Source organism: Aulonocara stuartgranti, assembly GCF_965226115.1.
Source record: "Aulonocara stuartgranti genome assembly, chromosome: 23".
NCBI lineage: Eukaryota > Metazoa > Chordata > Actinopteri > Cichliformes > Cichlidae > Aulonocara > Aulonocara stuartgranti.
In genome coordinates this window covers 164,137-176,338 of record NC_138958.1, presented here as the reverse complement: position 1 = coordinate 176,338, position 12,202 = coordinate 164,137, and the positions used below count along the sequence as shown (strand labels likewise).

Sequence of the window (12,202 nt, the reverse complement as noted above, 5' to 3'; positions counted from 1 at the left end):
CAATCAATGAGCAAAGAATGTGTCCGACCCGGAGCTCTCCTTTACTGTAAACGCCTGTCCAGGATATACGATTTAAAAAACAGACTCTCTGCACATGTTTCTGCAAAAAACGTCTAAGCATTTAGTGAAAGTGAAGTGAAAGTAAAACAAACAAAAAAAAACCCAGTGAAACTGAAAAAAATAAGCACTAAACCCGGTAAACCTGTTATTAAAACCAAATTAAACTAAAATCAAATTTAAAACGAAACCAAAGGTAAAAACCTTTGAAAAATGAAAATAAGACAGCAACTCAACCCAGGTTGATGTTTGTGCCCTATCCCAGTTTGATAGAGGTTACACACCATTTTTAGAATACATACAGTGCTGTGAACAAGTATTTGCCCTTTCTGTTTTCTTTTTCTTCTGTGTGTGTTTATTTGTCACACTTTCAGATCTTTTTCAGATCATCAAACAAATTTTAGCATTAGACAAAGATAACCAGAGTAAATACAAAATGCACTTTTTAGATCATGATCAAGAGTGGGGAAAAAAGCTATCCACGCTTGGCTCTATGTGAAAAAGGTCATTTGAAACCTAATAACTGGTTGTGCCAGTCTTGGCAGCAAGACCTATAATCAAGCAATCATTTTGGTAATTGGCAATGAGTCTTTCACATCAGTGTGGAGAAATTTTTGCCTACCTTCTTTGCAGAACATTTTTAAATCAGCCAAATTCAGGGAACGAACGGGGCGGACATACTTTGTCTGTATTTTCTGGTAGAAAGCAGAATTCATGGTTTCATCACTTACTGGAAGTTGTCCAAGTCCTGAAGCAGTAAAGCACCACCAGACCATCACACTACCACCACCATGTTTGATTGTTAGTATGATGTTCCTTTATGGAAAAGCTTCAGCTTTTGTCTCATCAATCCACAGAATAGTTTCCTAAAACTCTTGAGGATCGTCAAGATGTTTTTTTGGCAAATTTTGGCAGTCAAGCCTTTATGTTCCTTTTGGTCAGCAGTGGTTTCCTCTTTAGAGCTCTCTCATGGATGCCATTTTTCCAGTCTCTTTCTTATTGTTGAATCATGAAATCTGACCTTAACTAGGGCAAGTGAGGCCTGCAGGTCTTTAGATGTTCTGGGTTCTTTTGTGACCTTTTGAATAAGTCGTTACTGTCCTCTTGCAATTTTGGTCGGGAAGGTTCGTCACTATCCCAGGTTTTCTCACTGTTGTTCACTGGAGTCTTTAGAAAAGCTTTAGAAATGACCCTAACCCTTCCAGACTGATAGATGTCAATGACTTTGTTTCTCATCTGTTGAGTTTCTTTAGACCGTGGCATGATGTGCTGATTTTTGAGGTCTTCTTGCCAGCTTCACTTTGTCAGACAGGATCTGTTTTATTGATTTTTTGATTCATTATATCTGCCAGTAATCAGGCCTGAGTGTGAATAGTGACATTAAATTCAGCTTTCCAAAGAAACACACAAAAAAGTCGTTAATCACAGTTAATTTACGATTTACAAAAGTAAGAGTTAACGACTTTTTTACAGTACTGTATACAGCCAAACTGGTAATCCCAGCAGCAGTTTGGTTACTAAAGTAAAGATTCAAGAGCTTTATTGTCAATACAGTAGTATACACAGTATACAGTGTACCGCAATGCTGTTTCACCCTAAGCCCCCCATGGTGCATTTATACATATATAAAGGATATATCTCCAAGAGATATAAAACTAGGAATTACAAATAAATAATAAAATTAAGGGATAAAAAGGTACTACACTGAACAAAAATATAAACGCAACACCTTTGTTACTGCTCCCATTCCCCATGGGATGGACGTAGAGACCTAAAATTCATTCCAGATACACAATATAACCACCCCTCCCAAACAGTGGTCACAAATCAGTCCAAATGTGTGGTAGTGGGCACATCTGCTATATTGAGATAATCCATCCCACCTCACAGGTGTGCCACATCAGGATGCTGATCTGACATCATGAGTAGCGCACAGGTGTACCTCAGACTGCCCACAACAAAAGGCCACCCTGGAATGTGCAGTTTTGTCTCACAGCAAATGCCACAGATGCCACAAGCAATGAGGGAGCGTGCAATTGGCATGCTGACAGCAGGAATGTCAACCAGATCTGTCGCCCGTGCATTGAATGTTCATTTCTCAACCATAAGCCGTCTCCACAGGCGTTTCAGAGAATATGGCAGCACATCCAACCGGCCTCACAACCGCAGACCTCGTGTAACCACACCAGCCCAGGACCTCCACATCCAGCAGGTTCACCTCCAAGATCGTCTGAGACCAGCCACCCAGACAGCTGCTGGAACAATTTGTTTGCACAACCAAACAATTTCTGCACAAACTGTCAGAAACCGTCTCAGGGACGCTCAACTGCATGCCCGTCGTCCTCATCGGGGTCTTGACCTGACTCCAGCTCGTCGCCGTAACAGACTTGTGTGGGCAAATGCTCACATTCGATGGCGTCTGGCACGTTGGAGAGGTGTGCGCTTCACGGATGAATCATGGTTCACATTGTTCAGGGCAGATGGCAGCTGAGAATGTCCCAGTTCTTGCATGGCCAGCATACTCACCGGACATGTCACCCATTGAGCATGTTCGGGATGTGCTTGACCGGCGTATACGACAGCGTGTACCAGTTCCCACGAATATCCAACAACCTCGCACAGCCATTGAAGTGGAGTGGACCAACATTCCACAGGCCACAATTGACAATCTGATAGACTCCATGCGACGATGTGTTGCACTGCATGAGGCAAATGGTGGTCACACCAGATACTGATCGGTTCAAATCAAATCAAATCACTTTTATTGTCACATCACATGTGCAGGTACATTGGTACAGCACATGTGAGTGAAATTCTTGTGTGCGAGCTTCACAAGCAACAGAGTTGTGCAAAATACAATAATGTAAACAAGCAAAATACAAGAATGGCTACATCTGAAACTAATAAATATATGTACAATATATAATAGTATATGCATTTCTGGATGTGTATACTAAATATTTTTCTACGTGTGTGTGTGTGTACACATATTTTACAAATTAAATAGAGTAAACAATAAATAAAATATATAAAATAAAATATACAGAGTGAGACATGTGCAAAACAGTGGCGTTACTGTACAGTATGGAGTGCATAATGTTAAAGTTCCAGTAGTGAAGCTGAGGTGTCTATGACGTGTTCAGCAGTCTGATGGCCTGATGGAAAAAGCTGTCTCTCAGTCTGCTGGTACGGGACCGGATGCTGCAGAACCTCCTTCCTGATGGAAGTAGTCTGAACAGTTTATGGCTGGGGTGACTGGAGTCCTTGATGATCCTCCCCGCTTTCCTCAGGCAGCGCTTCCTGTAGATGTCTTGGAGGGAGGGAAGCTCACCTCCAATTATCCGTTCAGAGCACCGCACTACTCACAGTGATAGAAGGTCCTGAGGATGCGGGGGCTCATGCCGAATCTTTTCAGTCTCCTGAGAAAGAAGAGGCGCTGCTGTGCCTTCTTCACTGTTTTGTTTGTGTGTACTGACCACGTAAGATCCTCAGCCAGATGTACGCCAAGGAACCGGAAGCTGCTCACTCTCTCCACAGCAGCGCCGTTGATGGTGATGGGGGTGTGTACTTCTCTGCACCTCCGGAAGTCCACTATCAACTCCTTTGTCTTTGCGACGTTGAGGGTGAGATGGTTGTCTTGACACCAGTGGGTCAGGGCGCTGACCTCCTCCCTGTAAGCCGTCTCATCACCGTTGGTGATAAGACCCACCACTGTAGTGTCGTCCGCAAACTTCACAATGATGTTGGAGTTGTTAGTGGCCGTGCAGTCGTAGGTGTAGAGTGAGTACAGGAGAGGGCTCAGTACACACCCCTGTGGAGCACCAGTGTTCAGTGTGACGGGGGATGAGGTGATGCTGCCCAGTCTGACCACTTGGCGTCTGTCAGACAGGAAGCTAAGGATCCAGCTGCAGAGGGAGCTGCTCAGTCCTAGATCCTGCAGTTTCCTGTCCAGCTTCGAGGGAACGATGGTATTGAATGCTGAGCTGTAATCTACAAACAGCATTCTCACATACGTGTCTCTCTTCTCCAGGTGTGACAGGGCAGTGTGTAGTGTCAGGGCTATGGCATCATCAGTGGACCTGTTGTGGCGGTATGCGAACTGTAGAGGGTCCAGTGAGTCGGGCAGTGCAGAGCAGATGAAGTCCCTGACCAGCTTCTCGAAGCATTTGCTTACGATGGGGGTCAGGGCTACAGGTCGCCAGTCGTTCAATGAGGAGATGGTGGAGGATTTGGGTACAGGGACGATGGTGGCCATTTTGAAGCAGGCTGGGACTACAGAGAGAGAGAGGGAAAGGTTGAAGATGTGCGTGAACACTCCAGCCAGCTGAGCTGCGCATGACTTGAGGACGCGGCCGGGAATCCCGTCCGGACCAGTAGCTTTGCGTGTGTTCACCTTCCTGAAGCACCTCCGCACATCCTCCTCAGACACAGTGTGCGCACTGACGTCATCCGCGGTGCGCACACTGTCCAGTCTCATGGTGTTCGCTGTGTCGAATCTAGCGTAGAATACGTTTAGATCCTCACACAGAGAAGCCGTGGTCTGCAGTGTGCTGGTTTTCCCTCTAAAGTCTGTGATCGTGTTTAGTCCCTGCCACATACTCCGAGGGTTGTCAAACTGTTGCTCCACCCTGTCCCTGTACTCACGTTTGGCTGCTTTGATCGTCTTCCGGAGTTGGTAATGTGCGTGTTTGTAGTCCGATGTGTTCGCGGAGGCAAAGGCGGTGCTCCGTGCCGCCAGTGCCGCGCGAACATCTCCGTTAATCCAGGGTTTTTGATTTGGGAAGGTTCTGGGTCCCCAGACCCCCAATAGCGCAAAAAACTGCACATTCCAGGGTGGCCTTTTGTTGTGGGCAGTCTGAGGTACACCTGTGCACTACTCATGATGTCAGATCAGCATCCTGATGTGGCACACCTGTGAGGTGGGATGGATTATCTCAATATGGCAGATGTGCCCACTACCACACATTTGGACTGATTTGTGACCACTGTTTGGGAGGGATGGTTATATTGTGTATCTGGAATGAATTTTAGGTCTCTACGTCCATCCCATGGGGAATGGGAGCAGTAACAAAGGTGTTGCGTTTATATTTTTGTTCAGTGTAATTACTAACTATACAATTCTATACAATACTATAATGGTAACTATAAAATATTAACTGTACGATAAACAAAGATAAACAAAGACAGGACAGAGACAATACAAAGTGGAATGTGCAGTAGGTATTGAATACCAGTTTCAAGTTATTGTCAGGATATTAACGAGACAAGACAAAGACGTGCAAAATGTGCAAATATAATATAATTTCGGTGTGTGTTCAGAACTCTGTGACTGAGTGTGCAAAGCATAGTGTTCCCAGGACCAGTTTGTAGTGGATTTGTGGTAGTATTTGTTGTTTTTGAGTCTTTTGATGATTATTGCAAGGTGTTTGTAGAGGTGTATGTTTATATCAGTCCTTTTGTGGTAGTGAGTTGAGGGCCCTGCCTGCTTGGGGGAAGAAGCTCTTGCAGTGTCTGGTCGTTACAGTTTTAATGCTGCGAAACCGTCTGCCAGATGGAAGGAGGGAGAATAGTGCATGTGAGGGGTGGAAAGTGTCCTTCACTATGCTGTTCGCATGTCGAATGATGTGTCTGTCACAGAGTTGGGAGATGGATGTGAGAGGGCCTCCAATGATCCTCTTTGCTGTCCTCACGATCCGCTGCGGAGACTTCTTTTCAGCGAGGGTGCAGTTCCCGTACCAGATAATGATGTAGCAGCAGAGGACGCTCTCAATGGTTCCCCGGTAAAATAATGTGAGGATAAGAGGAGGGAGACTGGCCTTCTTCAGTTTCTTAATGATAACGACTGTGTTTAGACTGTTCCCCCCATTCCATGTAAGGCCACCTGGGTTGGCTGGAAGACTGTTTACTTAGCCTGGCAGGATGAAGGACACTGTCTCAGCTGAACTCTGGACACACACACACATACACTGATATGCACACACTGATCCCCCCTCCCTTTCCAAACGCCTTCGATGCTTGTGCCGAGGAAGATGGCAGTCGACTGGACCAGCGCAGACATGCTGCAGGACCGGATGCGCTGTCTACACCGGCTCTCTCTCACCCTTTACCCGCCCCTGTTGCTTGTCTTGTGTTTCTATGGTGTATTGATAGTCATGTGCTTTTTGTGCTGAGGTGTTTTTTCTGTTATCAAACTGTTCTCCCACTAGGAGCTCAGTCTGAGTGGAGTTTTTTTTTTCTCCTCCTCTTACCTCATGTTATGTATTTTCATTGTTTTTTTCCTATCAGCCTACCTCTCTGACATGTTTCCCCAATGTGATGTTTGTGTAAAGTTGGTCAGAAGGTTCCTTTGTAAGTGCGCATGCGCCATTAGCGTGCTGCTTGCTGTAACCCTAATTTCCTTCGGGATTAATAAAGTATTCTGATTCTGATTCTAAGAAAGTGAAGACGTTGTTGGGCTTTCCTCATGATGGTGGTTGTGTTCAGGTTCCAGGAGAGGTCAGCTGATATGTGCACACCCAGGAACTTGACACTGATGACCATCTCAACGGCAGATCCGTTGATGTGCAGTGGGGTGTGGGCCATTGAGCTCTTCCTGAAGTTAACAACCATCTCTTAAGTCTTCTGAACATTTAGAGACAGGTTGTTATTCTGACACCAGTCCACCAGGTGTTGTACCTAAACTCCACGATGTAAGATATTTTGTGCATCTGTCAGTTTCCAGGAACAGTGATCAGACAGAGTTAATCTGAAACCAGCTATATATCTGCAAACAGCTCCTTCTGAATGGGACAAAAGCAGGTAGGAAATGCCTGTGTGTGCGTGTTTATATGTGTGTGTCACTTTGACAGCTGGGACAAACTGCTATCAGTCAGCACAGCGGACAGTGAAATACCTCCACCAGGACCTCCAGCCTCTCGTTTTGTTTTGAGATATTCAAAATCTGCTCATCCTCTCAGGAACTCGTGTTCGAACCTCTTTTTTTCTCTTCTCTTGAATTTCTTTATGGTTTTGTGTGAATTTATGATGGGGAATTAAAATGGTGAGGAAGAAAAAGCTGCTGGTGTTTGAGTAAGTACTACTCTTGGACGCCTTTTCTCTTTAAAATGTTTGCTCAGTGTTGCCTATTTGGTCTGTAACCTCGATTTAGTTATTACAATATACTTCTGTCACATGACTTTATACATGTATGTTTCTGTATTTGTGGCAGCTCTCAGATGCTGATGCGGTTTTGATTTGGTGAATAATGTATGGACACTTATTTTCAACGTGTCTTAATACATACATACATTAATAATGAGATGGATATAGCAGCTGCTCTCCCAGGCAGATATTGATTTCATGCCATCCAAGTGAAATTTTATTCAACATTAAACTCTGACCTTGGGAAATATTCACACTGTAATCATTATCGTCCAGGAAAGAAAAATAAGAGAGAGAGGGAATTAAAGACATGAAATGACAGGTGAAATATTTTTTTCCTGTGTGAAATAACCTGTGCTCAAACTATTTTCTGTCAGCTTCCCTTTTGTGCTGCTGCTATTGTGGCAGCACAGGTGAAACAAGAGCTCATGTGCGTATTGTCTGTGCGAGCTGGTGTGTATTGTGCGTGCGTGTATGTATGGGTGACCTTTACATTGTGTTTTATCTAGCATTTTCTTGCTCTGGGAATTTTGTTATTTTCCCTTTCGAATCTTATCAGACTAGGAAAGGAAAGTGGAATTTCTCCATCTATTGGTGCAAAAGCAGTTTGTATTTATCAGCTGAATTGAAAGGATTTTCTCTCTGTTCTTCCTCTCTTCTTAGAATTTGTGGAAGCATGATGTGGGATGGATAAACAACTACAAAACTCTAATGTAAGTTTGCTGGATAATGTGCATTAGCCATGTGTGTTTTGGGGATTGAATGACAGCAGAGAGGGATACACATATGAGTGAGCGGTCACTCTAGCAGCAGTTTTCCTTATCAATAATAATTATATAATCTGTAAGCATGTAGCAGCGATAAGATTTCTCAAATCTAGTGAGAAAGGCTTCACATTTTGCAAGTGTGTTACAGATTTCACATTTTCTAAAATGACAAATATTCTATCAACTAAATATTTCTGTTATTTTTGTTATTTAAATGTCCTTTTAAGCATGTATGTCTCTCTGTGGCTCTCTGTGTAGATGGCCTCTAATGAGCTGGACCTTCCTGCCCTCTCCGGTGACCCCCAGCCTGGTGACCTCATTGAGATTTTCAGACCAGCCTATCAGCATTGGGCTCTCTACCTGGGAGATGGTTACATCATCAACTTAACTCCTGTTGGTCAGTAAAAGAGTTTCTAACGTAAAACTTGCGGCTATCCTCACAAATCTGACATAAACCTGTCATGTTTTAGACTGAGGTTAAAAGGCTCACATTACAAACTACATCCTGATGCTTAATTAAATTAGAGAATAGTTCTCTCTTGGCTCTTGACGGAGGCGGTCGCATTCTTCTCCCTCTCCCTTATCTTTCCTGCTTGGCTTCTCATGTCTTTTGTATAGTCTCGCTTTCTAACCCTCAAAGAGTTTCTCAGTCTTCTTCTCTAAAACCGAAAGAATTATGGATTTGACCAACTGGTCCCGTAGCGGAATTGACACCTTCCTGGGCTTGGGAGAGCCCGATTGTCCTGCGGAGACATTTGCTGCCGGATACTCGATGGTCGGTTGCATCGTTTGTCTGGCGACACTCTCGATGGAGGACAATGAACGACATCTACCAATTCGGAACCACGATAACAGAGTTCTGGCTGATTGGAGCTGGCTCAGACCTGGCTTATCGAAGTACAAGAAGCGGCTACAGCTGTTCAAAATCCCACAAGGCTGGCCGGCATGATAGACGATGGGCAGGGCAGTGAGTACTCAGACTGTGTTTTGAACTCAATATGGATACGATCTTGGAGAAGAACAACGGGAATTGAGAGAATTGGTGACCAGTGACGGACATTAGACCAATTGTAAAATTGGATGCAGTTGTTCTCACTAAACCTAAACATTCACCATCTTCACTCATACGGCCATCCCACTGGCACCAGCTGAAGGCCTGCCAAGGTTGAAGCTGACTGGAACAACAACCTTCCTTCAAGGCCATCCGCGCTGATCGAAGATTGTTGACTTTTGCATAACCGGGTGAAGGGACACTTTCTCTCGGTTGAACATGGAAAACGCACACACACGCATGTACACTGACACAGACCTACACTCACCCCCCACCCCCTCCAAACGCCTTCGAAGCTCATGTCTTTATGTTGTGAGATGTGATGATTTATGTGCTGAGGTGTTTTTTTCTGTTCTCAAACTGATCTTCCTGTTGGAGCTCGGTCTGGGGGGAGTTATTTTTTCTCCTTGTCTTTCCTCATGTTGTGCATTTTCCATTGTTATACCTCTCTGACCTGTCTTCCCCATGTGATGTTTGTCTAATGTATGTATGGTCGGAGGGTAAGATGGCGCTGGCAAAGGTCGGCAGCCTTAACCCAATTTCTTTCGGGGTCAACCTTCAGGATCAATAAAGTTTTATTGAATTGAATTGATTTGAATTCAAATTAATTTTAGCTTTGTTTATTTCACTAAGGTCTGGGCACTTCATAACTCCTGAGATGTCGTTTATCAAATAATTGAAGGAAGAGTGAAAGGAGGTTAAAAATTAATACAATACAACTTCGTTGACCTGTTAAACTGAAATACCCACTCTGACGCCACTGTGCAGTGACTAGTAACATGTAACATGTAAACAAATTCAGGTATGAAAATACTGATAAATCACTGATTTGTGCATGAAATGTTTGTATCCATAAATCATGCACACATTTTTGTGTATGCACTGTTAGTAAGTGAGGGCCATTGTTCCAGATGCAGCTTTGCAAACCTAAACTCTCCTGTCGTGCTCATTTTTAGAGAAAAGAGGCTTTATCTTGGCAAACTATTCATACTGGTTCAGTATTTTTCTAGCTGTCATGAATTTTAACATTCAACATGCCAACTGAAGCCTTTAGTCTGAGATGTAGCTCTTGGGTCATCGTGGGGCTATGATGTGCACTCCTGGGAATATTGTAGGATCGTGTTTACACACGTCTGAATGCTCCAGGCCAGCAAACTGCAGAAACTTTATAGAGGTGCTCACACTTTTTGATGATTATGTGCATTTTCCAGGGAAAGAGAGAGGATGTTCTTACTTTTTCACAAATACACCCAGAGTCCTGTAAAAATGTCCTTTTTCATAGTGAACTGCATTCACTGTGAAACGGGCTGGGATAACATATCACAATTTTCACCCCCTTTTAACCAAAACTTGTTTTTACCCTTTTTTGACAAGCGTGTGGCCCCTGTTATCTGCAGATGTTGGCATCCCCTCCCCCTGTTTCATACTTGAAAACGTCCCCATTTCTATCCGGTCTTTTAGTCTGATGGCATTAGCTGTTTCTGGGTCCAAACTCCGCTTCAGGTCCCAAAGTCAAATGAACACTGCGGTATAACTGAGCGTTACAAACTGTCTAAATTCTTTCATCTTAATAAAATGATCAGCGTTGCTGCTTTACCAGGTGTAACAATTCAGTTTAACATCCAGGCATCCATGAAAACAGAAGTTATGAAATTTAACTGAGTTTGAAGTTAGCAGGAGGTTAGCTCGCTAGTTTCCACCTAAACATGATAGAGTATGTTCTGACTGAGAGATTTAAAAAAAAATGAAAACGTACAGCTCAGTTGTTCTCTTGACTGAAGTTTGGTCCATTTACAGCATCCTGTGATTGCATTTGTCTCTAAACATCGGGAACCCTCACGTTAACTTTTATCGAGTGGAAAAAAGGTTAGCATTCATTCTCCAGCTTCATTGTGCTAATGTGTTTATATCTGGTCTTTAAGTCTGGCGTCATTAGCCTTAGCCTACAGAAGAGTCTTTCTTCTCTTCCCTTTGACAATTTAAATCATCTTCTCCTTTCCCACAGATGAGAGCCAGGCAGCCGCCATGTCCAGTGTGAAGTCTGTCTTCAGCAGGAAGGCAGTGGTACGCATGCAGCTACTGAAGGAGGTAGTGGGAAGTGATTCCTACCGTGTCAACAACAAGTATGACCACAACCACACACCCCTCCCTGTCTGTGAAATCATCCAGCGGGCACAAGTCCTCATTGGCCAGGAGGTCTCTTATGACTTGCTGGGGAGCAACTGCGAGCACTTCGTTACCCTTCTTCGTTACGGGGAGGGGGTGTCTGAGCAGGTCTCTCACTGTTTGTTCTGCTTCTGTCACTAAAAGCGACTAATAAATCCAAAACATTGTCCCTGTCATAGTCTCACATTGTCAGACATTTAAAAACATTGACCAAAGTGGCAAATCAGAGTGAACCTTAACATCAGGGATTTATCCATCCTAGGGCTCTACTATACCACTAAAATGAAAACATGATACTTTGTCCCAAAATATAATTTATAATTCTATTTTTCACCCACATATAATCTTATAATTGCTTTAATTATGACCATGTTCTGTATTGAAAACAACGACATCCAAATCTACTTTAAAGCTATGTTTAAGAGCCAAATACATCCTGCCAAAGCCTTAATCTTTACACAACAAATCAGCTTTGAATTAAATAATCAGCTCAAAAGAGTTTACGGGAAAAAAAGGTTTACTGTAAATGAATGTGTTGTTGCCTGCTTCCTCTTATAAGTTAGACAAATCTGAGTTACAGACTAATGAGTTAGTCTTGTTAAGTTTGGAATCATGCTGTATTGTAAATATGCAATAAAATCAATCAGCCTCTGCTGCTCCTATTCTAACTTGCAGTCCACGCCCTGCCCCTCCTTCTTGTCTCCACAGGCTTCACGAGCCATTGGGGCCATCAGTTTGGTGACGGCAGCAGCCAGTGCCTTCTCTGTCCTGGGACTGATCAACACACGGTCCAGAAACAGGCCTTTCTGACAGCTGTAGTCTTCACTAAAGTGTTTTCCCTAAATTCATTTGGCTGTGATAAAAAATAACAAAATAAACATTGATAAAGATTTAAAAAATGATGTTATGTTTATTAACAGACCCCATATACTATTACAATATGGCCGCAGTTGTTTGTTGATCCAGTCTTTGTTGTAGGCAGGAGTTGTGAATTATTTGACCAAATTTTTTTTTAACCCAT

The 12,202-nt window shown here is 43.4% G+C and overlaps 1 protein-coding gene across 1 annotated transcript; it reads left to right on the top strand.

The window, feature by feature from the left end:
* Positions 1 to 7,764: 7,764 nt before the first annotated feature.
* plaat1 (phospholipase A and acyltransferase 1) lies at positions 7,765 to 11,991 on the top strand (the record flags this gene model as incomplete). The annotated part of the gene is made up of 4 exons (XM_082525500.1): positions 7,765 to 7,910; positions 8,223 to 8,361; positions 11,021 to 11,289; positions 11,890 to 11,991. The coding sequence occupies exons 1-4, from the start codon at positions 7,884 to 7,886 to the stop codon at positions 11,989 to 11,991; spliced, it is 537 nt and encodes a 178-aa protein (XP_082381626.1). The 5' UTR covers positions 7,765 to 7,883.
* Positions 11,992 to 12,202: the final 211 nt, after the last annotated feature.